This window comes from Tamandua tetradactyla, chromosome 2, assembly GCF_023851605.1.
Source record: "Tamandua tetradactyla isolate mTamTet1 chromosome 2, mTamTet1.pri, whole genome shotgun sequence".
Lineage (NCBI taxonomy): Eukaryota > Metazoa > Chordata > Mammalia > Pilosa > Myrmecophagidae > Tamandua > Tamandua tetradactyla.
Window position 1 is genome coordinate 51495423 of NC_135328.1, and position 27662 is coordinate 51523084.

Here is a 27662-nt window from a genome sequence, read left to right on the forward strand (position 1 = left end):
ATAAAAATAAATAATAGGGGTAACAAATGTTAAATAAATTCAGTTTGAAATAGTGGTAAATGAAAGCAAGGGGTAATGGGTATGGTATATAATCTTTTTTTCTCTGCTATCATTTTATTTTTTTTTCTAAATCGATCCAAATGTTCTAAGAAATGATGAATATGCAACTATGTGATGATATTAAGAATTACTGATTGTACATGTAGAATGGAATGATATCTTCATGTTTTGTTTGTTAATTTTTTTAATTAATAAAAAAAGTTTAAAAAATTAAAAAATTAAAACATTTGGACTGCTGAGTATAAGCTCCAAGCACAAATAAAACCAGAGAGGGCTTCCGGAGAAGATGGCGGCTTAGTAAGGCATGCGGGTATTAGTTCCTCCTCCAGAAGAACTAATAAAGAACTATAAACAGTACAGAACAGCTCCCGGAGCCACGACTGAGAGCAGACACACAGTGTACCCCATTCTGGAATGGCTGGACCAGCTAAGAGACTCCGCTCTGGTGAGGTCCCCGAGAGGCGCGCACTTCCCCGGGCCGCAGCGGCTGGCGGCTGGAGCCCCTCACTCCCTCCTTCCCGGGCCTGCTGGGGGCTTCAGATCGGCGGTTCCCCAAGCCACGGCAGCCGGTGCCCCTTCCCCAAACGCGGTTTCCCGGGCCAGCTGGGAGCCTCGGATCGGCAGTTTCCCAAGCCGCAGTGGCCGGCGACCGGAGCCCCTTCCACACACGCAGCTTCCAGGGCCAGCTGGGAGCCTCGGGTCAGCGGTTCCCCAAGCCGCGGCGGCCCTCCCACACATGGCTTCCCGGGCCGGCTGGGAGCCTCGGATCAGCAGTTTCCCAAGCCACGGCAGCCGGTGACCGGAGCCCCTCCCCCCACGCGCAGCTTCACGGGCCAGCTGGGAGCCTCTGAACAGCAGTCCCCGAAGCCGCGGCGGTCAGCGCCCCTTCCGAACAGGCGACTTCCTGGAGGGAAAGGAAAGAGTCTCCAACAGTAGTAGAGACTGAGCCCAACCTAACACCAATAGTGGCATTAATGAACAACTTCTGACTACTAAAAATAGGCCCTCAGCTCAGGCGAAACTGATCAAGGCGGAAGTCGCCTATTGGGCTAACTGAAAAAGAGGAAAGGGGGCGAAACAGAGCCTCATGTGGCTGTTTCTACGGAGGCTTTGTTGCCTCTGGACTCAGCGCTGGGATTACACAGGTTGCAACAGCCCCAAACGCAGAAACAGGCTGCTTTCAGGGCTCTCTACCACCTGAACCTTCCCTGCGGGAGGGGTGAAACACACTCAGGTGGAATCCCTCTCCGAAGGAATTCAGATCCCAGGACTTCACAATTTGAAGCCATTAAAACCAACCTACAACCTTTCCTCTGTCTCCACCACACACTCAGCAGTGACAGTCTTCCAAAGTTAAAGAACCACAACATCTTTTACTGGTGGGACCCGCAGACAGACAAGCACCACATACTGGGCAGGATAAGAAAAACAGAGCCCAGAGACTTCACAGGAAAGTCTTTCAATCTGCTGGGTCCCACACTCAGGGAAATCTAATTAAATGCCCAGACGCCAGCAAAAAATAACAAATCACACCAGGAAAATTGAAGATATGGCCCAGTCAAAGGAACAAACCAATAGCTCAAATGAGATACAGGAGCTGAGACAACTAATTCTGAATATACGAACAGAAATGTAAAACCTCTTCAAAAACCAAATCAATAAATTGAGGGAGGACATGAAGAAGGCATGGGATCAACAAATGGAAGAAATGGAAAGTCTGAAAAAACAAATCACAGAACTTATGGGAATGAAAGACACAGTAGAAGAGATGAAAAAAACAATGGAAACCTACAATGGTAGATTTAAAGAGACAAAGGCTAGAATTAGTGAACTGGAAGATGGAAGATCTGAAATCCAAAAAGAACAGAAACTATAGGGAAAAGAATGGAAAAATTTGAGCAGGGGCTTAGGAAATTGAATGATAATATGAAGCGCACAAATAAACATGTTGTGGGTGTCTCAGAAGGAGAAGAGAAGGGAAAAGGAGGAAAAAACTAATGGAAGAAATTATCACTGAAAATTTCCCAACTCTTATGAAAGACCTAAAATTACAGATCCAAGAAGTGCAGCGCACCCCAAAGAGAATAGATCCAAATAGGCATTCTCCAAGACACTTACTAGTTAGAATGTCAGAGGTCAAAGAGAAAGAGAAGATCTTGAAAGCAGCAAGAGAAAAACAATCCATCACATGCAAGGGAAACCCAATAAGACTATGTGTAGACTTCTCAGCAGAAACCATGGAAGCTAGAAGACAGTGGGATGATATATTTAAATTACTGAAAGAGAAAAACTGCCAACCAAGAATTCTATACCCAGCAAAATTGTCCTTCAAAAATGAGGGAGAAATTAAAACATTTTCAGACAAAAAGTCACTGAGAGAATTTGTGACCAAGAGACCAGCTCTGCAAGAAATACTAAAGGGAGCACTAGAGTCAGATACAAAAAGACAGAAGAGAGAGGTATGGAGAAGAGTGTAGAAAGAAGGAAAATCAGATATGATATATATATACAAAAGCCAAAATGGTAGAGGAAAGTATTACCCAAACAGTAATAACACTAAATGTTAATGGACTGAATTCCCCAATCAAAAGACATAGATTGGCAGAATGGATTAAAAAACAGGATCCTTCCATATGCTGTCTACAGGAAACACACCTTAGACCCAAAGATAAACATAGGTTGAAAGTGAAAGGTTGGGAAAAGATATTTCATGCAAATAACAACCAGAAAAGAGCAGGAGTAGCTACACTAATATCCAACAAATTAGACTTCAAATGTAAAACAGTTAAAAGAGACAAAGAAGGATACTATCTACTAATAAAAGGAACAATTAAACAAGAAGACATAACAATCATAAATATTTACGCACCGAATCAGAAAGCCCCAAAATACGTAAGGAATACACTACAATCACTGAAAAGAGAAATAGACACATCTACCATAATAGTTGGAGACTTCAATTCGCCACTCTCATCAATGGACAGAACATCTAGACAGAGGATCAAGAAAGAAACAGAGAATTTGAATATTACAATAAATGAGCAAGACTTAACAGACATTTATAGGACATTACACCCCACAACAGCAGGATACAACTTTTTGTCAAGTGCTCATGGATCATTCTCAAACACAGACCATATACTGGGTCACAAAGCAAGTCTCAACAAATTTAAAAAGATTGAAATCATACACAACACTTTCTTGCATCATAAAGGAATAAAGTTGGAAATCAATAAGGCGGAGTGCAAGAAAATTCACAAATACGTGGAGGCTCTACAACACACTCCTAAACAACCAGTGGGTCAAGGAAGAAATTACAAGAGGAATTAGTAAATATCTCGAGACAAATGAAAATGAAAACACAACATATCAACACCTATGGGATGCAGCAAAGGCAGTGCTAACAGGGAAATTTATTGCCCTAAATGCCTATATCAGAAAAGAAGAAAAGGCAAAAATTCAGGAATTAACTGTCCACTTGGAAGAACTGGAGAAAGAACAGCACACTAACACCAAAGCAAGCAAAAGGAAAGAAATAACAAAGATTAGAGCAGAAATAAATGAAATTGAGAACATGAAAACAATAGAGAAAATCAATAAGACCAGAAGTTGGTTCTATGAGAAAATCAATAAGACTGATGGGCCCTTAACAAGATGGACAAACAGAAGAGAGAGGACGCAAATAAATAAGATCAGAAATGGAAGAGGAAACATAACCACTGACCTCACAGAAATAAAGGAGGTAATAACAGGATACTATGAACAACTTTACGCTAATAAATATAACAATGTAGATGAAATGGACAAGTTCCTAGAAAGGCATGAAAAACCGACTTTGACTCAAGAATAGACGACCTGAACAAATCAATCACAAGTAAACAAATTGAATCAGTCATTCAAAAGCTTCCCAAAAAGAAAAGTTCAGGACCAGACAGCTTCACATGTGAATTCTACCAAACATTCCAGAAAGAATTAGTACCAACCCTGCTCAAACTCTTCAAAAACATCGAAGTGGAGGGAAAGCTACCTAATTCATTCTATGAAGCCAACATCACCCTCATACCAAAACCAGGCAAAGATACTACAAAAAAAGCAAACTACAGACCAATCTCTCTAATGAATATAGATGCAAAAATCCTCAACAAAATTATATCAAATCGAATCCTCCAACACATTAAAAGAATCATATATCATGACCAAGTAGGATTCATCCCAGGTATGCAAGGATGGTTCAACAGAAGAAAATCAATTAATGTAATACACCATATCAACAAATCAAAGCAGAAAAATCACATGATCATCTCAATTGATGCAGAGAAGGCATTTGACAAGATTCAACATCCTTTCCTCTTGAAAACACTTCAAAGGATAGGAATACAAGGGAACTTCCTTGAAATGATAGAGGGAATATATGAAAAACCCACAGCTAATATCGTTCTCAATGGGAAAAAATTGAAAACTTTCCCCCTAAGATCAGGAACAAGACAAGGATGTCCATTATCACCACTATTATTCAACATCGAGTTGGAGGTTCGAGCCAGAGCAATTAGACAAGAAAAAGAAATACAAGGCATCAAAATTGGAAAGGAAGAAGTAAAACTATCACTGTTTGCACACGATATGATACTATACATCGAAAACCTGGAAAAATCCACAACAAAACTACTAGAGTTAATAAATGAGTACAGCAAAGTAGCAGCTTACAAGATCAACATTCAAAAATCTGTAGTGTTTCTATACAATAGCAATGAACAAGCTGAGGGGGAAATCAAGAAACGAATTCCATTTACAATTGTAACTAATACTTAGGAATAAATTTAACTAAAGAGACAAAAGACCTATACAAAGAAAACTACAAAAAACTGTTAAAAGAAATCACAGAAGACCTAAATAGATGGAAGGGCATACCGTGTACATGGATTGGAAGACTAAATATAGTTAAGATGTCAATTTTACCTAAATTGATTTACAGAATCAATGCAATACCAATCAAAATCCCAACAACTGAGACTTCCGCAGAAGATGGCGGCTTAGTAAGACGCGCGGATCTTAGTTCCTCCTCCAGAACAGCTACTAGGGGAGTAGAAACGATACAGAACAGCTCCCAGAGCCACAACAGAGATCAAAAAGACAGCGTACCCCATCCTGGAACGGCTGACTGGCTGAGAGAACCCGCTCCGGTGAGATCGCCGAGGGGCGCGGGCTTCACCGGGCAGGGCGGCAAGCGGCCGGTATTCCTCCCTTCCCCCTTCCCAGGCTGGCTGGGAGAATTGGACAGGCAGTCCCCTCAAGCCACGGCGGCTGGCGCCCACACCACGCGCGACCCCCGGACAAACTGAGAGAATTGGATCGGAAATCCCCAGGCCGTGGAGAGCGGTGACGGGGGAGGCCCCTTCCAAGTACGTGACTCCCCGGGAACGGTGCACTCTCCCGGGCGGCCCACGGCGGCTGGGGTCCTCCCACCACGCTTGGCGCCCCGGGCCGACTAGGAAATTCGGACGGGCGCTCACCCGGGCTGCGGCGGCCGGCGACCCTCCCCGCGTTCGGACCCTGGGCCGGCTGGCACACTTCCAAGCCGCTTGGGCTGGTGAACCTCACCGACGGCGAGAGTTTTCCAAAGCAAAAGGACCCACAGCACCTTTTACTGGTGGGACCCGCAGACAAATGTGTGCCACGAGCGCAACCTACTGGGCAGGATAAGAAAAACAGATCCCAGAGATTTCATAGAAAAATCTTCCAAACTGTTGGGTCCAGCACCCAGGGAAATCTGACTAAATGCTTAGACGCCAGCAGAAGATAACAGATCACGCTCAAAAAATTGAAAACATGGCCCAGTCAAAGGAACAAACCAATAGTTCAAATGAGATACAGGAGCTGAGACAACTAATGCTGAATATACGAACAGAAATGGAAAACCTCTTCAAAAACGAAATCGATAAATTGAGGTAGGACATGAAGAAGACATGGGCTGAACAAAAAGAAGAAATAGAAAAACTGAAAAAACAAATCACAGAACTTCTGGAAGTGAAGGATAAAGTAGAAGAGATGGAAAAAACAATAGATACCCACAATGATAGCTTTAAAGAGACAGAAGATAGAATTAGTAATTTGGAGGATGAAACATCTGAATTCCAAAAGAAACAGAAACTATTGGGAAAAGAATGCAAAAATTTGAACAGGGTATCAGGGAATTCAAGGACAATATTAACCGTACAAATATACGTGTTGTGGGTTTCCCAGAAGGAGAAGAGAAGGTAAAAGGAGGAGAAAAACTAATGGAAGAAATTATCACTGAAAACTTCCCAACTCTTATGAAAGACCTAAATTTACAGATCCAAGAAGTGCAGCGCACCCCAAAGAGATTAGACCAAAATAGGCCTTCTCCAAGACCCTTACTAGCTAGAATGTCAGAGGTCAAAAAGAAATAGAGGATCATGAAAGCAGCAAGAGAAAAACAATCTATCACATACAAGGGAAACCCATAAAGACTATGTGTAGACTTCTCAGCAGAAACCATGGAGGCTAGAAGACAGTGGGATGATATATTTAATTTACTAAAAGAGAAAAACTGCCAACCAAGACTCCTATATCCAAAAAAATTGTCCTTCAAAAATGAGGGAGAAATTAAAACATTTTCAGACAAAAAGTCACTGAGAGAATTTGTGACCAAGAGACCAGCTCTGCAAGAAATACTAAAGGGAGCACTAGAGTCAGATACGAAAAGACAGAAGAGAGAGGTATGGAGAAGAGTGTAGAAAGAAGGAAAGTCAGATATGCTATACATAATACAAAAGGCAAAATGGTAGAGGAAAATATTATCCAAACAGTAATAACACTAAATGTTAATGGACTGAATTCCCCAATCAAAAGACATAGATTGGCAGAATGGATTAAAAAACAGGATCCTTCTATATGCCGTCTACAGGAAACACATCTTAGACCCAAAGATAAACATAGGTTGAAAGTGAAAGGTTGGGAAAGATATTTCATGCAAATAACAACCAGAAAAGAGCAGGAGTGGCTATACTAATATCCAACAAATTAGACTTCAAATGTAAAACAGTTAAAAGAGACAAAGAAGGACACTATATACTAATAAAAGGAACAATTAAACAAGAAGACATAACAATCATAAATATTTACGCGCCGAACCAGAATGCCCCAAAATACGTAAGGAATACACTGGAAACACTGAAAAGGGAAATAGACACATCTACCATAATAGTTGGAGACTTCAATTCCCCACTCTCATCAATGGACAGAACATCTAGACAGAGGATCAATAAAGAAATAGAGAATCTGAATATTACTATAAATGAGCTAGACTTAACAGACATTTATAGGACATTACATCCCACAACAGCAGGATACACCTTTTTCTCAAGTGCTCATGGATCATTCTCAAAGGTAGACTATATGCTGGGTCACAAAGCAAGTCTTAACAAATTTAAAAAGATTGAAATCATACACAACACTTTCTCGGATCATAAAGGAATGAAGTTGGAAATCAATAATAGGCGGAGTGCCAGAAAATCCACAAATACGTGGAGGCTCAACAACACACTCTTAAACAATGAGTGGGTCAAAGAAGAAATTGCAAGAGAAATTAGTAAATACCTCGAGGCGAATGAAAATGAAAACACAACGTATCAAAACTTATGGGACACAGCAAAGGCAGTGCTAAGAGGGAAATTTATTGCCCTAAATGCCTATATCAGAAAAGAAAAAAAGGCAAATGCACTTGGAAGAACTGGAGAAAGAACAGCAAACTAATCCCAAAGCAAGCAAAAGGAAAGAAATAACAAAGATCAGAGCAGAAATAAATGAAATTGAAAACAAGAGAGAAAATCAATAAGATCAGAAGTTGGTTCTATGAGAAAATCAATAAGATTGATGGGCCCTTATCAAGATTGACAAAAAGAAGAAGAGAGAGGATGCAAATAAATAAGATCAGAAATGGAAGGAGACATAACTACTGACCTCACAGAAATAAAGGAGGCAATAACAGGATACTATGAACAACTTTACGCTAATAAATACAACAATTTAGATGAAATGGACGGGTTCCTGTAAAGACATGAATAACCAACTTTGACTCAAGAAGAAATAGATGACCTCAACAAACCAATCACAAGTAAAGAAACTGAATCAGTCATTCAAAAGCTTCCCAAAAAGAAAAGTCCAGGACCAGACGGCTTCACATGTGAATTCTACCAAACATTCCAGAAAGAATTAGTACCAACCCTGCTCAAACTCTTCAAAAACATCGAAGTGGAGGGAAAGCTACCTAATTCATTCTATGAAGCCAACATCACCCTCATACCAAAACCAGGCAAAGATATTACAAAAAAAGAAAACTATAGACCAATCTCTCTAATGAATATAGATGCAAAAATCCTCAATAAAATTCTAGCAAATCGTATCCAACAACACATTAAAAGAATTATACATCATGACCAAGTAGGATTCATTCCAGGTATGCAAGGATGGTTCAACAGAAGAAAATCAATTAATGTAATACACCATATCAACAAATCAAAGCAGAAAAATCACATGATCATCTCAATTGATGCAGAGAAGGCATTTGACAAGATTCAACATCCTTTCCTCTTGAAAACACTTCAAAAGATAGGAATACAAGGGAACTTCCTTGAAATGATAGAGGGAATATATGAAAAACCCACAGCTAATATCATCCTCAATGGGGAAAAATTGAAAACTTTCCCTCTAAGATCAGAAACAAGACAAGGATGTCCAATATCACCACTATTATTCAACATTGTGTTGGAGGTTCTAGCCAGAGCAATTAGACAAGAAAAAGAAATACAAGGCATCAAAATTGGAAAGGAAGAAGTACAACTATCACTGTTTGCAGATGATATGATACTATACGTCGAAAACCCGGAAAAATCCACAACAAAACTACTAGAGTTAATAAATGAGTACAGTAAAGTAGCAGGTTACAAGATCAACATTCAAAAATCTGTAGCATTTCTATACACTAGTAATAAACAAGCTGAGGGGGAAATCAAGAAATGAATCCCATTTACAATTGCAACTACAAGAATAAAATACCTAGGAATGAATTTAACTAAAGAGACAAAAAAACTATATAAAGAAAACTACAAAAAACTGTTAAAAGAAATCACAGAAGACCTAAATAGATGGAAGGGCATACCGTGTTCATGGATTGGAAGACTAAATACAGTTAAAATGTCAATCGTACCTAAATTGATTTACAGATTCAATGCAATACCATTCAAAATCCCAAGACCTTATTTTTCAGAAATAGAAAAACCAATAAGCAAATTTATCTGAAAGGGCAGGGTGCCCCGAATTGCTAAAAACATCTTGAGGAAAAAAAACGAAGCTGGAGGTCTCGCACTGCCTGACTTTAAAGCATATTATGAAGCCACAGTGGTCAAAACAGCATGGTATTGGCATAAAGATAGATATATCGACCAATGGAATCGAATAGAGTGCTCAGATATAGACCCTCTCATCTATGGACATTTGATCTTTGATAAGGCAGTCAAGCCAACTCACCTGGGACAGAACAGTCTCTTCAATAAATGGTGCCTAGAGAACTGGATATCCATATGTAAAAGAACGAAAGAGGACCCATATCTCACACCCTATACAAAAGTTAACTCAAAATGGATTAAAGATCTAAACATTAGGTCTAAGACCATAAAACAGTTAGAGGAAAATGTAGGGAGATATCTTATGAAACTTACAATTGGAGGCGGTTTTATGGACCTTAAACCTAAAGCAAGAGCACTGAAGAAGGAAATAAATAAATGGGAGCTCCTCAAAATTAAACACTTTTGTGCATCAAAGAACTTCATCAAGAAAGTAGAAAGACAGCCTACACAATGGGAGACAATATTTGGAAACAACATATCAGATAAAGGTCTAGTATCCAGAATTCATAAAGAGATTGTTCAACTCAACAACAAAAAGACAGCCAACCCAATTACAAAATGGGAAAAAGACTTGAACAGACACCTCTCAGAAGAGGAAATACAAATGGCCAAAAGGCACATGAAGAGATGCTCAATGTCCCTGGCCATTAGAGAAATGCAAATCAAAACCACAATGAGATATCATCTCACACCCACCAGAATGACCATTATCAACAAAACAGAAAATGACAAGTGCTGGAGAGGATGTGGAGAAAGAGGCACACTTATCCACTGTTGGTGGGAATGTCAAAGGGTGCAACCACTGTGGAAGGCAGTTTGGCGGTTCCTCAAAAAGCTGAATATAGAATTGCCATACAACCCAGCAATACCATTGCTGGGAATCTACTCAAAGGACTTAAGGGCAAAGACACAAACGGACATTTGCACACCAATGTTTATAGCAGTGTTATTTACAATTGCAAAGAGATGGAAACAGCCAAAATGTCCATCAACAGACGAGTGGCTAAACAAACTGTGGTATATACATACGATGGAATATTATGCAGCTTTAAGACAAGATAAACTTGTGAACCATGTAATAACATGGATGGACCTAGAGAATATTATGCTGAGTGAATCCAGCCAAAAACTAAAGGACAAATACTGTATGGTCCCACTGTTGTGAACGGACATTCGAGAATAAACTTGAAATATGTCATTGGTAACAGAGTTCAGCAGGAGTTAGAAACAGGGTAAGACAATGGGTAATTGAAGCTGAAGGGATACAGATTGTGCAACAGGACTAGATACAAAAACTCAAAAATGGACAGCACGATAATACCTAATTGTAAAGTAATCATGTTAAAATACTGAATGAAGCTGCATCTGAGCTATAGGGTTTTTTTTTGTTTTTGTTTGCTTGTTGGTTTGTTTGTTGTTGTTGTTTTTTACTATTACTACTACTTTTATTTCTTTTCTTTATATTGACATTTTATATCTTTTTCTGTTGTGTTGCTAGTTCCTCTAAACTGATGCAAATGTACTAAGAAACAATGATCATGCATCTATGTGATGATGTTAAGAATTACTGAGTGCATATGTAGAATGGTATGATTTCTAAATGTTGTGTTAATTTCTTTTTTTTCTTTCCGTTAATAAAAAAAAAAAAAAAAAAAAAAAGAAACAGGGTAAGATAATGGGTAATTGGAGCTGAAGGGATACAGACTGTGCAACAGGACTAGATACAAAAACTCAAAAATGTACAACACAATAATACCTAATTGTAAAGTAATCATGTTAAAACACTGAATGAAGCTGCATCTGAGCTATAGGTTTTTTTTGTTGTTGTTGTTTTGTTTTGTTTTTTGTTTGTTTTTGTCTGTCTGGTTGTTTTTTTTGTTTTTTTATTTTTTTTTACTATTATTATTTTTATTTTTTTTCTCTATATTAACATTCTATATCTTTTTCTGTTGTGTTGCTAGTTCTTCCAAACTGATGCAGATGTACTAAGAAACGATGATCATGCATCTATGTGACGATGTTAAGAATTACTTATTGCATATGTAGAATGGTATGATTTCTAAATGTTGGGTTAATTTCTTTTTTTCCGTTAATTAATAAAAAAAAAATCCCAACAACTTATTTTTCGGAAATAGAAAAACCAATAAGCAAATTTATCTGGAAGGGCAGGGTGCCCCGAATTGCTAAAAGTATCTTGAGGGAAGAAAACGAAGCTGGAGGTCTCACGCTGCCGGACTTTAAGGCATATTATGAAGCCACAGTGGTCAAAACAATATGGTATTGACACAAAGATAGATATATCGACCAATGGAATCGAATAGAGTGCTCAGATATAGACCCTCTCATCTATGGACATTTGATCTTTGATAAGGCAGTCAAGCCAATTCACCTGGACAGAACAGTCTCTTCAATAAATGGTGCCTAGAGAACTGGATATCCATATGTAAAAGAACGAAAGAGGACCCATATCTCACACCCTATACAAAAGTTAACTCAAAATGGATTAAAAATCTAAACATTAGGTCTAAGACCATAAAACAGTTAGAGGAAAATGTAGGGAGATATCTTATGAATCTTACAACTGGAGGCGGTTTTATGGACCTTAAACCCAAAGCAAGAGCACTGAAGAAAGAAAGAAAGAAATGGGAGCTCTTAAAAATTAAACACTTTTGTGCATCAAAGAACTTCATCAAGAAAAAAAAAAGAAAGTAGAAAGACAGCCTACACAATGGGAGACAATATTTGGAAACAACATATCAGATAAAGGTCTAGTATCCAGAATTTATAAAGAGATTGTCCAACTCAACAACAAAAAGACAGCCAATCCAATTACAAAATGGGAAAAAGACTTGAACAGACACCTCTCAGAAGAGGAAATACAAATGGCCAAAAGGCACATGAAGAGATGCTCAATGTCCCTGGCCATTAGAGAAATGCAAATCAAAACCACAATGAGATATCATCTCACACCCACCAGAATGGCCATTATCAACAAAACAGAAAATGACAAGTGCTGGAGAGGATGTGGAGAAAGAGGCACACTTATCCACTGTTGGTGGGAATGTCAAATGGTGCAACCACTGTGGAAGGCAGTTTGGCGGTTCCTCAAAAAACTGAATATAGAATTGCCATACGTCCCAGCAATACCATTGCTAGGTATCTACTGAAAAGACTTAAGAGCAAAGACACAAACGGACATTTGTACACCAATGTTTATAGCAGCATTATTTACAATTGCAAAGAGATGGAAACAGCCAAAATGTCCATCAACAGACGAGTGGCTAAACAAACTGCGGTATATACATACGATGGAGTATTATGCAGCTTTAAGACAGAATGAACTTATGAAGCATGTAATAATATGGATGGACCTAGAGAACATTATGCTGAGTGAGACTAGCCAAAAACTAAAGGACAAATACTGTATGGTCCCAATGATGTGAACCGATATTAGAGAATAAACTTGGAATATGTCATTGGTAACAGAGACCATCAGGAGTTAGAAATAGGGTAAGATAATGGGTAATTGGAGCTGAAGGGATACAGACTGTGCAACAGGACTAGATACAAAAACTCAAAAATGGACAGCACAATGCTACCTAATTGCAATGTAATTATGTTAAAACACTGAATGAAGCTGCATCTGAGCTATAGTTTTTTGTTTGTTTGTTTGTTCTGTTTTATATATATTTTTTATTTTTATTTTTTCTCTATATTATAATTTTATTTTTTTCTGTTGTCTTGCTATTTCTTTTTCTTAATTGATGCAAATGTACTAAGAAATAATGATCATACATCTATGTGATGATATTAAGAATTACTGATTGCATTTGTAGAATGGAATGATTTCTAAAAAAAAAAATCTGAAAAAAAAAAAAACCAGAGAAGGCAGGAAAGTAACTCCAAGGTCCCATGCTCCCAGCACAGAGGAAAAGGGGCTGATGAAAAAAAAAAAAAAAGAAGAAAGAGAGGCTTCTGGAGTCAGACAAGTTCACAATACTACAAAACGGCTGTAACCCTTATAGAGCCAGGTACCAACTCTGGCTCCCAACTGGTGCCCTTGGGTGAAGGGGACTGGCTCTAAAAAGGAATTTTAATTGTTTTTTCTATCTCTTTTTTTCTGCCCTTTTTTCTTTCTTTTCTTTTCTTTTTTTTGAGTATTCTAAGTAGATCATTAGAGAAAGCCTCAGGCAAGGGTGGAGTTAAGACAGATTTGAGAGTCAAAGTAGCAAGTCAAGTGAAGGAGGTAATTCCCTAAATGGGGGTAGGGGTGGGTGGGGGTGGGTGGGATCCAGTTCAAGTGGTTGAGGATTAAAGACACTTTACCACTCTACACCAGTGGGGAGCTGTGAGCTGATAAACCCCACCTGGTGGGCAGGATTAGAAAAGCACAGTGATAAGAGGCTCCACAGGACAGTCAAACAATCTGCTGTGTCTCATCCTCAGGGAAACTTGATACTGATTACACACCCTTCTTCTGAGACCTGGCCCTGCCAAGTCTGGGAAAATCTGATTAGGGTCAATCATATCTCCTCAAAAAAAAAAAGATTCACAAAGGCAAGACAAGATCCAGAAAAACAAGAGCTGAAAAACCCTGAACAGTTAAATAGAAATTATGCTATAGGTCTAGAATAAGTTGAAGTGAATGCCAAGAAACAGAGACCAAAGCCAACCAAAAGGAAAACCCTAGGTAAAACAGTAAAGATAACCTCCAGAATAAACTAATCAAGGAAATCAGATGTTGAGACACCAACAAAAATTTTGAGCTAAACTAGGAAAACTGAAGATATGGCCGTCAAAGGAACAAACTAACACTTCAAATGAGATACAGGAATTGAAACAACTAATTAATGTTCAATCAAACATGCTAAATTAAGTAAAAAATCAAGTCAATGATTGAGGGACTTTATGGCAAAAGAGATGAAGGATATAAAAAAGACATTGGGCTACTATACAGAAGAACTCGAAAACTTAAAAACAAATAGCAGAACTTGTGGGAATGAAAAGCACAATATAAAAGATGAAAAACACAATGGAGATTTAACAGCAGACTTGAAGAGGGAGAAGAAGGATTAGTGAACTAGAGGACAGGAAATCTTAAATCCTACACACAAAAGGATAGGGAAAAGAATGGAAAAATATGAGCAGCATCTCAGAATTAAATGACAACATGAAGCATACAAATACACGTTATGAGTGTCCCAGAAGGAGAACAGAAGGGAAACGGGGTAGAAAGAATAATGAAGTAAATTATCACTGAAAATTTCCCATCTCTCATGAAAGACATAATACAGATCCGGGTGGGACACGGTGGTTCAGCAGGTAAGAATGCTTGCCTGCCAAGCCCGAGGACCCGGGTTCAATTTCCGGTGCCTGCCTATGTTAAAAAAAAAAAAAAAAATTACAGATCCAAGAAGTGCAGTGTATCCCAAACAAAATAAATTTGCATAGACCTACTCCAGACACCTACTACTTAGACTATCAAATGTCAAAGACAGAGAGAATTCTGAAAACAGCAAGAGAAAAGCAATCCATCACATACAAAGAAAGCTCAATAAGATGATGTGCAGATTTCTCAGCAGCAGAACCATGGAGGTGAGAAGGCATAAGATACTGAAAGAGAAAAACTGCCAACCAAGAATTATATAGTGGCAAAACTGTCCTTCAAAATTGGTTCAACCACTCTGGAGGGCAGTTTGGTGGTTCCTCAGGAAGCTAAGTAGAGAACTGGCATATGACCCAGCAATCCCACTACTAGATATTCAGAAGAACTGAAGGCAAGGACACAAGCAGACATTTGCACACTGATGTTTACAAGGGCATTATTCATGATTTCCAAGAGATGGAAACAGCCCAAATGTCCATTGATGGAGGAGTGGCTAAACAAGCTGTGCTATATACATATGATGGAATATTATGCAGCTGTAAGACAGAATAAAGTCATGCAGCATGTAACAACATGAATGAACCGTGAGGACATTATGCTGAGTGAAATTAGCCAGAAACAAAAGGACAAACACTGTATGGTCTCAAGAACATGAACTAATGTTAATGAGTAAAATTTGAAAGTTAAAGTTGAGAACAGAGGATATCAGGAGATAGAAACAGGGTAAAGCATCTAATGCTGATGGAGTACAGAATGTTCAATGAAATTGACTGCAAATATTTAGAAATCAATATTATCTGATGGTAGCACAATATTGTAAGTATGCTGAACGAAGCTGAGTGTGAGTATGGTTGGGGGAGAAGGGCTGGGGGCATGTATGATACCAGGAGGAAAGTTAGAGGGGAAAGACTAGGACTGTATAACTTAGCAATGCCTAGAAAAAACAATGATGATAATTAAATGTACAAATATAAGATCGTCTTTGCATGAGGGAGAACAAATGAATGTCAACATTGCAAGATGCTGAAAATGTGACGGTATGGGGGGGAATATGATCAATGCAAACTAGGGTCTATATTTAACAGTAACCTTGTATTATGCTCCCATTGAATGTAACAAAAACAATATACCAAAGCTAAAAGTCAGTAATGGAGACATGGGGAGAGGGGGCAGTATGGGATTCTTTGTGAAAGAAATGGACTTGTCCTCATATGGATTGTGGTGGTGAAGGCACATCTATGTGAATATGCCAGAAACCACTGATCTTTTACTTAGATTGGATTGTATGAAGTGTAAATAAAACTATTTAATAATGAGCAGAGAGTGAACAGAGAGTGGGAAGGGACAAGAGATTAGGGGAGATTTTGATTTGATATTTGGTGAGGCTGTGTTTATTGGTTCTTTGTCTCTTTGGACCAAAGAAAAATTGTCTAAAATTGAAAGTGTTCTGATTCTACAACCAAGTAAGGACACTGTAAGGCATGGTTATTTTGGACATTATCCATAAGGTCCAATGGATTGAGTGGACCAAAGGGTACAATGATTGAGAAGCCGAAAGGTGAACTATCATATATATATGATGGAATACTGTGCCTCTACCAAAAGGAATGATTTGTGAGGCATGCAACTAGGTAAATGAACCTTGAGGACAGTATGTTGAATGAAATGTCAGAAAAAAAAAAAGAAATATTATCATGCCTCACTTATATAGGCTAACCATAATAAACAAACTCAGACAGCTGAAGTTGAGAGCATGGGTTATTAGGTTGGAGCCAGTTGTAAAGAGTTCTAGATTGTAAGCTCTTATAGCAGTCACTTATATTCAGGAGTTGTAACTGTTATTTCTAAATTCTGAGATATTGAGCTATTTGTGTATCACCTGGTTGTTCCCTGAAACTCTGGGTATTGATGTGACACCTGAGACTCAGAGCACTGAAGCTGTGAAAGTCAGCATTGTCCCATATGGCAACTGTAGCAGCACTTAGTCTGAAGCTGTAAATGTACTTGTAAGATTTGGGGGAGGGGGGGGTGCAGTTTTATGTACTAAGGTTACTTACCTTAAACCTATAACCTCCAGAGGGTTCTGAGGCCAGATAAGTCCTAAAACTCAGAGGGGCCAGCCTCTCCAAGAATAACAACTAATTCCATCCCCCTATCCTATATAACAGACACCCCTTTTCCACATGAAAAAGTTAGAATGGGCATAGCCCAGAGACCTTTAGAGATTGGGAGTAGGATCAATAGAGGAGGAGTTATAATAGAGAAGACAGGATTTAATAAATGGGTATGATTGCTGAATCACTATAATGATTATTTCTTTTAGGTTACAGTGTTTTGGAGCAACTAGAAGTTTTCTTTCTACCTCTCCAAGCATCTCTATCTGTAGGCTCTGAGCTCTTTCCCTCTCTATGATCTCTCTTAAAGTTACTCCAATAAACTAATTAAGAATCATCTTCAATGAACAGTCACATTTCCATCTAATCAAAAGTTCCTACCCACAATTGTGTGTGTCACACTTCCATGGAAACAATCCAATCAAAGTTTCTACCCTAAACAATAAGTTTGCCCCCACAAGACTGGATTAGGAAAAAGAACACAGCTTCCCTAGTATACATAACATCTTCAAATCAGCATACAAGAATACAAATAGGTTGAAAGTGAAAGGGTGGAGAAAAGATATTCCATGTAAACAGTAACCCAAAGAGCTGGGGTAGTTACATTAGTATCAGACAAAATAGACTTTAACTGCAAAAATGTTATAAGACAAGGAGACATTAAATATTAATAAATGGGGCAATCCACCAAGAATAACAATTATAAATATTTATGCATCTAACCAGGGAGCCCCAAAATACAGGAGGCAGCAAACACTGGCAACACCGAAGGGAGTGATAGATGTCTCTACAATATTACGTGGAGACTTCAATGCACCACTCCCACCAACAGACAGAACATCTAGACAGAATATCAATAAGGAAATAAAGAATGTGAACAGTATAATACATGAACTAGACCTAACAGACATATGCACAACACTGCACACCAGGATAAACATTCTTTTTAAGTGTTCTTCATTCTCAAGGATAGACCACAGGTTGGGTCACAAAACAGGTCTCAATAAATTTAAAAAGAATGAAATTATATGTACTATACCACATTAACAAATTGAAAGGGAAAAACCACATGATCACCTCAGCTGACACACAAAAAAGGCAATTGACAAAACCCAGCATCCTTTCTTGATTAAAACATTTCAAAAGGCAGAAATAGAAGGAAACTTTCTCAACATGATAAAGGGCATATATGAAAAGCCCACACAGCTAACACCATACTGAATGGTGAGAAACTGAAAGCTTTCCCTCTAAGTTTGGGAACAAGACAAGGATGCCCATTGTCACCACTGTTATTCAGCAGTGTGCTAGCGTTCTAGCCAGAGCAATTAGGCAATAAAAAGAAATAAAAGGCATCCAAAGCAGAAAGGAAGAAGTAAAACTTTCACTATTTGCAGATAACATTATCTTATATTTAGAAAGTCTCAGAAAAATTATAAGAAAGCTACTAGAGCTAATTAACCAGTTCAGTAAAGTGGCGGGATACAAGATCAACATACAAAAATCAGTTGTGCTTCTATACACTAGTAATAAGCTATCTGAGGAGGAAATCATGAAAAAAAATCCATTTATAATTGTAACTAAAATAATCAAATATTCAGAAATAAACCTAAGCAAGGATATAAAGGATATATATTCAGAAAACTACAAAATGATGCTATAAGAAATCAAAGACCTAAATAATGGAAGGACATTCTGTGTTCATGGACTGTAAGGCTAAATGTTGTTAAGATGTCAATTCTACCCAAATTGCTCTACAGGTTCAATACAACACCAATCAAAATTCAAACAGCCTACTTTGCAGAAATTGAAAAGCTAATTATCAAACTTATTTGGAAGGGTAAGGGGTCTGAAATAGCCAAAAAGGTCTTGGAAAAAGAGAAGAATGTAGTTGGAGGACTCGTGCTTCCTGACTTCAAAGCATATTATAAAGCTATAGTGGTCAAAACAGCATGTACTTGCATAAAGATAGACATATTGATCAATGGAATCAAATTGAGAATTCAGAAATAGACCCTCAGATCTATGGTCAATTCATTTTTTTTTTTATTAATGGAAAAAAAAAGAAATTAACACAACATTTAGAAATCATACCATTCTACATATGCATTCAGTAATTCTTAACATCATCACATAGATGCATGATCATCGTTTCTTAGTACATTTGCATCGGTTTAGAGGAACTAGCAACACAACAGAAAAAGATATAGAATGTTAATATAGAGAAAAGAAATAAAAGTAGTAATAATAGTAAAAAAATAAAAAAAACCCTATAGCTAAGATGCAGCTTCATTCAGTGTTTTAACATGATTACTTTACAATTAGGTATTATTGTGCTGTCCATTTCTGAGTTTTTGTATCTAGTCCCGTTGCACAGTCTGTATCCCTTCAGCTCCAATTACCCATTATCTTACCCTGTTTCTAACTCCTGCTGGACTCTGTTACCAATGACATATTTCAAGTTTATTCTCAAATGTCCGTTCACATCAGTGGGACCATACAGTATTTGTCCTTTAGTTTTTGGCTGGACTCACTAAGCATAATATTCTCTAGGTCCATCCATGTTATTACATGCTTCATAAGTTTATCTTGTCTTAAAGCTGCATAATATTCCATCATATGCATATACCACAGTTTGTTTAGCCATTCTTCTGTTGATGGACATTTTGGCTGTTTCCATCTCTTTGCAATTGTAAATAATGCTGCTATAAACATTGGTGTGCAAATGTCCATTTGTGTCTTTGCCCTTAAGTCCTTTGAGTAGATACCTAGCAATGGTATTGCTGGGTCGTATGGCAATTCTATATTCAGCTTTTTGAGGAACCGCCAAACTGCCTTCCACAGTGGTTGCACCCTTTGACATTCCCACCAACAGTGGATAAGTGTGCCTCTTTCTCCACATCCTCTCCAGCACTTGTCATTTTCTGTTTTGTTGATAATGGCCATTCTGGTGGGTGTGAGATGATATCTCGTGGTTTTGATTTGCATTTCTCTAATGGCCAGGGACATTGAGCATCTCTTCATGTGCCTCTTGGCCATCCGTATTTCCTCTTCTGGTAGGTGTCTGTTCAAGTCTTTTTCCCATTTAGTAATTGGATTGGCTGTCTTTTTGTTGTTGAGTTGAACAATCTCTTTATAAATTCTGGATACTAGACCTTTATCTGATATGTCATTTCCAAATATTATCTCCCATTGTGTAGGCTGTCTTTCTACTTTCTTTTTTTTTTTCTTGATGAAGTTCTTTGATGCACAAAAGTGTTTAATTTTTAAGAGCTCCCATTTCTTTCTTTCTTTCTTCAGTGCTCTTGCTTTGGGTTTAAGGTCCATAAAACCGCCTCCAGTTGTAAGATTCATAAGATATCTCCCTACATTTTCCTCTAACTGTTTTATGGTCTTAGACCTAATGTTTAGATCTTTGATCCATTTTGAGTTAACTTTTGTATAAGGTGTGAGATACGGGTCTTCTTTCATTCTTTTACATATGGATATCCAGTTCTCTAGGCACCATTTATTGAAGAGACTGTTCTGTCCCAGGTGAGTTGGCTTGACTGCCTTATCAAAGATCAAATGTCCATAGATGAGAGGGTCTATATCTGAGCACTCTATTCGATTCCATTGGTCGATATATCTATCTTTATGCCAATACCATGCTGTTTTGACCACTGTGGCTTCATAATATGCCTTAAAGTCCGGCATCGCGAGACCTCCAGCTTCGTTTTTTTCCCTCAAGATGTTTTTAGCAATTCGGGGCACCCTGCCCTTCCAGATAAATTTGCTTATTGGTTTTTCTAATTCTGAAAAATAAGTTGTTGGGATTTTGATTGGTATTGCATTGAATCTGTAGATCAGTTTGGGTAGGATTGACATCTTAAGTATATTTAATCTTCCAATCCATGAACACGGTATGCCCTTCCATCTATTTAGGTCTTCTGTGATTTCTTTTAGCAGTTTTTTGTAGTTTTCTTTATATAGGTTTTTTGTCTCTTTAGTTAAATCTATTCCTAGGTATTTTATTCTGAAAATTTCACTGAAAATTTCCCAACTCTTATGAAAGACTTAAAATTACAGATCCAAGAAGTGCAGCGTACCCCCAAAGAGAATAGATCCAAATACACATACTCCAAGACATTTAACAATCAGAATGTCAGAGGTCAAAGAGAAAGAGAGGATCTTGAAAGCAGCAAGAGAAAAGCAACCCATCCCATACAAGGGAAGCCCAATAAGACTATGTGCAGATCTCTCAGCAGAAACCATGGAGGCAAGAAGACAGTGGGATAATATATTTAAATTATTAAAAGAGAAAAACTGCCAACCAAGAATTCTATATCCAGGGGACTTCCGGAGAAGATGGCGGCTTAGTAAGACGCGCGGGTCTTACTTCCACCTCCAGAAAAGCAACTAAAGAAACAGAAACAATACGAAACAGCTCCCGGAGTCACGACAGAGACCAAAAAGACAGCGTACCCCATTCTGGAACAGCTGAACGGGCAGGGAGAATCTGCTGCGGTGAGATACCTGAGGGGCGCGCGTTTTCCCGGCCGGGGCGGCTGGCGACTGGGGTCCCCTCCACGCACGTGGCTCCCCGGTCTGACTGGGAACGTTGGATAGCGGGGCCCTCCCGTCAGGCTTGGCGTTTCGGGCCAGCTGGGCAATTAGGACCGGCACTTTCCCAAGCCGCGGCGGCCAGCGACCCCCGCCTCCACGCGCGGTTTCCCGGGCCGACTGCCGTGCAGACAGACGAGCGCCACGAGCGCCACCTACTGGGCAGGAAAAGAAAAACAGAGCCCAGAGATTTCACAGAAAACGCTTTCAACCAGCTGGGTCCCACATCCAGGGAAATCTGATCAAATGCCCAGACACCAGCAGAAAATAATGGATGACGCTCGGAAAATTGAAGATATGGCCCAGTCAAAGGAACAAACCAATAGTTCAAATGAGATACAGGAGCTGAGACAACTAATGCTGAATATACGAACAGAAATGGAAAAACTCTTCAAAAACCAAATCAATAAATTGAGGGAGGACATCAAGAAGACATGGGCTGAACAAAAAGAAATAGAAAATCTGAAAAAACAAATCACAGAACTTATGGGAGTGAAGGACAAAGAAGAAAAAATGGAAAAAACAATAGATACCTACAATGGTAGATCTAAAGAGACAGAAGCTACAATTAGTGAACTGGAGGATGGAACATCTGAATTCCAAAAAGAAACAGAAACTATAGGGAAAAGAATGGAAAAATTTGAACAGGGTATCAGGGAACTGAAGGACAATATGAAGCGCACAAATATACGTGTTGTGGGTTTCCCAGAAGGAGAAGAGAAGGGAAAAGGAGGAGAAAAACTAATGGAAGAAATTATCACTGAAAATTTCCCAACTCTTATGAAAGACCTAAATTTGCAGATCCAAGAAGTGCAGCGCACCCCAAAGAGAATAGACCCAAATAGGCGTTCTCCAAGACACTTACTAGTTAGAATGTCAGAGGTCAAAGAGAAAGAGAGGATCTTGAAAGCAGCAAGAGAAAAACAATCTGTCACATACAAGGGAAACCCAATAAGACTATGTGTAGATTTCTCAGCAGAAACCATGGAAGCTAGAAGACAGTGGGATGATATATTTAAATTACTAAAAGAGAAAAACTGCCAACCAAGACTCCTATATCCAGCAAAATTGTCCTTCAAAAATGAAGGAGAAATTAAAACATTCTCAGACAAAAAGTCACTGAGAGAATTTGTGACCAAGAGACCAGCTCTGCAAGGAATACTAAAGGGAGCACTAGAGTCAGATACGAAAAGACAGAAGAGAGAGGTATGGAGTAAAGTGTAGAAAGAAAGAAAATCAGATATGATATATATAATACAAAAGCCAAAATGGTAGAGGAAAATATTATCCAAACAGTAATAACACTAAAAGTTAATGGACTGAATTTCCCAATCAAAAGACATAGAATGGCAGAATGGATTACGACCCAGCAATACCACTGCTAGGTATCTACTCAAGGGACTTAAGGGCAAAGACACAGATGGACATTTGCACACCAGTGTTTATAGCAGCATTATTACAATTGCAAAGAGATGGAAACAGCCAAAATGTTCATCAACAGACGAGTGGCTAAACAAACTGTGGCGTATACCTACGATGGAATATTATGCAGCTTTAAGACAGACTAAACTTATGAAGCATGTAATAACATGGATGGACCTAGAGAACATTATGCTGAGTGAGTCTAGCCCAAAACTAAAGGACAAATACTGTATGGTCCCACTGATGTGAACCGACATTCGAGAATCAGCTTGGAATATATCATTGGTAACAGAGACCAGCAGGAGTTAGAAACAGGGTAAGATAATGGGTAATTGGAGCTGAAGGGATACAGACTGTGCAACAGGACTAGATACAAAAACTCAAAAATGGACAGCACAATAATACCTAAGTGTAATGTAACTAGGTTGGAACACTGAATGAAGCTGCACCTGAAATATGGTTTTTTGTTTGTTTGTTTGTATCTTTTGTTTTTGTTTTTTTCTTTTTCCTTTTTATATATATATATATTATTAGTATTATTATTTTAATTCTCTTCTCTATATTAACATTCTATATCTTTTTCTGCTGTTTTGCTAGTTCTTTTCCTAAATCGATGCAAATGTACTAAGAAATGATGATCATACATCTATGTGATGATACTAAGAATTACTGAGTGCATTTGTAGAATGGAATGATTTCTAAATGTTGTGTTAATTTCTTTTCTTTTTTTTGATTAATAAAAAAATTTAAAAAAAAAAAAAAAAGAATTCTATATCCAGCAAAACTGTCCTTCAAAAATGAGGGAGAAATTAAAACATTTTCAGACAAAAAATCACTGAGAGAATTTGTGACCCAGAGACCAGCTCTGCAGGAAATACTAAAGGGAATACTACAGACAGATACGAAGACAGAAGAGAGAGGTGTGGAGAAGAGTGTAGAAAGGAAGACTATGAGTAAAGGTAAAAAGAAGGAAAATTAGATATGACATATAAAATCCAGAAGGCAAAACAGCAGAAGAAAGTACTACTCATGCAGTAATAACACTGAATGTTAATGGATTAAACTCTCCAGTCAAAAGACACAGTCTGGCAGAATGGATTAAAAAACAGGACCCATCTATATGCTGTCTCTACTCAAAGGACACGAAGCCAAGGACACAAATGGACATTTACACACCAATGTTTATAGCAGCATTATTAACAATTACCAAGAGATGGAAACAGCCAAAATGTCCATCAACAGGCTAAACAAACTGTGACATTTACATAAGATGGAATATTATGCAGCTGTAAGACAGAATAAAGTGATGAAGTATGTAACAACATGAATGGACCTTAAGGACATTATGCTGAGTGTGATTAGCCAGGAACAAAAGGACAAATACTGTATGGTCTCACTGATATGAACGGACATTAGTGAATAAACTTGGAATATTTCCTTGGTAACAGAGACCATCAGGAGATAGAAATAGGGTGAAATATTGGGTAATTGGAGCTGAAGGGATACAGATTGTGCAACAGGACTGAATATAAAAACTCAGAAATGGACAGCACAGTACTACCTAACTGTAATGTAATTATGTTAAAACACTGAATGAAGCTGCATGTGAGAATGATCGAGGGAGGAGGGCTCGGGACATAAATGAAATCAGAAAGAAAGATAGATGGTAAAGATCGAGATGGTATAATCTAGGAATGCCTAGCATGTATAATAATAGTGAAATGTACAATGTACAAATTTTTAAAATGTTTTTGCATGAGGAAGAACAAAGGAATGTCATTATTGAAGGGTGCTGAAAATAGATGATAATTAATACTTTTAAATGTCACCTTATGTGTGAGACTAAAGCAAAAAATGTTTATTTGTTACAAAATTTAGATTTTGACTAGAGCATTTCCTAATATAACTCATGTAGATAGTTTGATTGAATGTCATAAGTACTTGGAATCTCAGGTAGGACATGAGATTTTGTTAGTTTGTCCAAAGTGATGCCCCGATGAATCCCAGAGTGATTTGATCAGTGACTAGAAAAGTGTTTGCAAGCCCCCTTCGGGGAATGGTGAGAGTGGGGAGAAATTCAACTTCCTCAAGTTGAATTCCGGATATTCTCACAAGCAGTGTAGACAACCAAAGCTATAGGCTGAGCCCCCAGTCTTGGGGGTTGTTCATATGAAACTTAACCCCACAAAGGATAGGTCAAGTCTACTTAAAACTTAGGCCTAAGAATCACCTCCAAGAGAGCCTCTTTTGTTGCTCAGATGTGGCCTCTCTCTCTCCAGCCAACATGACGAGCAGTCTCACCACCCTCCCCTTCTCTGCGTGGGACATGACTCCCAGGGGTGTGGACTTTCCTGGCAACGTGGGACAGAGATCCTGGAATGAGCTGAGACTCAGCATCAAGGGACTGAGAAAAACCCTAGAATGAGCTGAGAATTAACATCAAGTGATTGAGAGAACCTTCTCGACCAAAGGGGGAAGAATGAAATGAGACTAAATGTCAATGGCTGAGAGATTCCAAACAGAGTTGAGAGGTTATCCTGGCGGTTATTCTTATGCATTAAGTAGATATCACCTTGTTGTTCAAGATGTAGCAGAGAGGCTGGAGGGAACTGCCTGAAAATGTGGAGCTGTGTTTCAGTAGCCATGTTTCTTAATGATGATTGAACAATGATACAGCTTTCACAATGAGACTCTGTGAATGTGAAAACCTTTGTGTCTGATGCTCCTTTTAGCTACTATATCAACAGAAGAGTAGAACATATGGAATAAAAATAAATAATAGGGGGAACAAATGTTAAAATAAATTTAGTTTGAAATGCTAGTGGTAAATGAAAGCGAGGGGTAAGGGCTATGGTATGTATAATCTTTTTTTTCTCTGTTATCGTTTTATTTCTTTTTCTGTTGTCTTTTTATTTCTTTTTCTAAATCGATGCAAATGTTCTAAGAAGTGATGAATATGCAACTATGTGATGATATTAAGAATTACTGATTGTATATGTAGAATGGAATGATATCTTAATGTTTTGTTTGTTAATTTTTTTTTAATTAATAAAAAAAGTTAAAAAAAAAAGAATGCTTGTATGGTTGCATGTTGTTTTATCAATAAAAATAAATAAAAAATAAAAAGACTGTAGTGAAGGGTAAATGCCTTATTCTTATAAAACTTAGTACCTGACAAAAAGTAAGAGCTTGTCAAATGATGCCTGGTATTATTTTGTATTGTTATTCTTTAGGTAAAGCAAAAGAAGGATTTAAAGTGAGGTAGAAGTGTGGCCTCTTACACCCACACAACAATCCCACTCCTTACTGTCTGCTGCTGCTCAGTCCAGTTCACCTCGAAGCCATCAAATGCATGGCTCTGCCAGTTCTTGTTCAGCTCTAGGATGACCATGCCCTCCACTCTCTGAAGAAAGGCTGCCAGTTGGGGGCTATCCTGCTGGAACACAGACAGCACTCTGATGGGCACAGGGGGCTCAGTCTGCACCTCGGCATCTACTTGCTTCTGGGTCTGGATGGATACTTCAGCTGTGGCAATACTGGCCGTCTGGCAACTTTTCTGGAGGGAAAGATCAAAACACAGCAGTCATCACCCAGCATCACTCACTGAGAGCCCAAAATACTCACTCACATCCCCTCTACTCAACAGCTCACCTTCAATGCTACCTTCAACACTACTGCTATCCTCAGACTAAGGACCTCTTATTCATTTTGTCTGCCCAAAGACTGTCCTCTACCTCATGTAACAAGCCATCTTCCTTAGCAGGATCCCAAAATATGTGGTTTGAATGGAGATAATCCCTCAACCCTCCTATATTCCCCTAAGGGGGACACATGACCTCTAGCTAGCCAATCAGTACTGGAGTCCTCCTCCAGCCACAGCAATTGGTCCAGGAATGGCCACATGATCGAAACAGGCCAGATGAAGCCTGCCCCAGGACTTTTGGTACGACTATCTGGAGGGGTTAGAGGGATGAACAAGTGACCCTTTTAAAGAGACCCACAGCTATAAGATCCGTGAAACCCTAAAGCCAGCAGTACCCTCTTCAGCCAGTGAATGGATGAAACCTCAGACCTGGCCAATAGCAGAATACTCAGCATGTCCCTTGCTTGGCAGGCAGCATTCTCCGGTGGGGTACCTTCACTGGTAGTGGTTCCTACCAAGGAACCCACACGATCAAAGAAAAATATGTGTCCATGATGTTAGTGGAAGGCAGGTGCTTCTTTCCTGCCATCTGTCTCTAGTTCCTCTTCCCTTGCTCAGCTGGGCACAGAGAGAGACACTAGAACTGGGAAGGAGATACCAGCCTCCCTTTCTTATGGGTATATCCAATCTTTACCAAACAAGTTTGTAAGCTAGTGTGATAATTAGGGTTGTTTACAACATTCCCTACCTGGCGGCACATCAGGTTCCTGTACTCCCAGAGCAAGGATAAGTCCCTGGATCCCGCTTGCTCAGCTCCTACTCCAGCTCACTCAGTCTTGGTGGGGTGATGCTGGACATCATGGCCGGTAACAGGGCCAGTCTGACCATCTTAATGAGCCTGAAGGAAGATGACTCCTACACAGGGGCAGCCCCCTTCAGAAGATGGAATACTCAGCACTTGTACCTCAATCTCACCTTCACACACTTAGTTCTCTCTCTCTGCTTGTCCATCT

At 38.8% G+C, this 27662-nt stretch overlaps 1 protein-coding gene across 2 annotated transcripts in view; it reads right to left on the reverse strand.

The window, feature by feature from the left end:
• Window positions 1–27662, reverse strand: part of DYNC2I2 (dynein 2 intermediate chain 2) — a 59284-nt gene that overhangs the window by 10096 nt on the left and 21526 nt on the right. For both annotated transcript variants that reach the window (XM_077146568.1, XM_077146566.1), the window contains exon 2: window positions 26314–26562. In XM_077146568.1, coding sequence (XP_077002683.1) covers window positions 26314–26562 — 249 coding nt within the window. The remainder of the gene's footprint in view (window positions 1–26313; window positions 26563–27662) is intronic.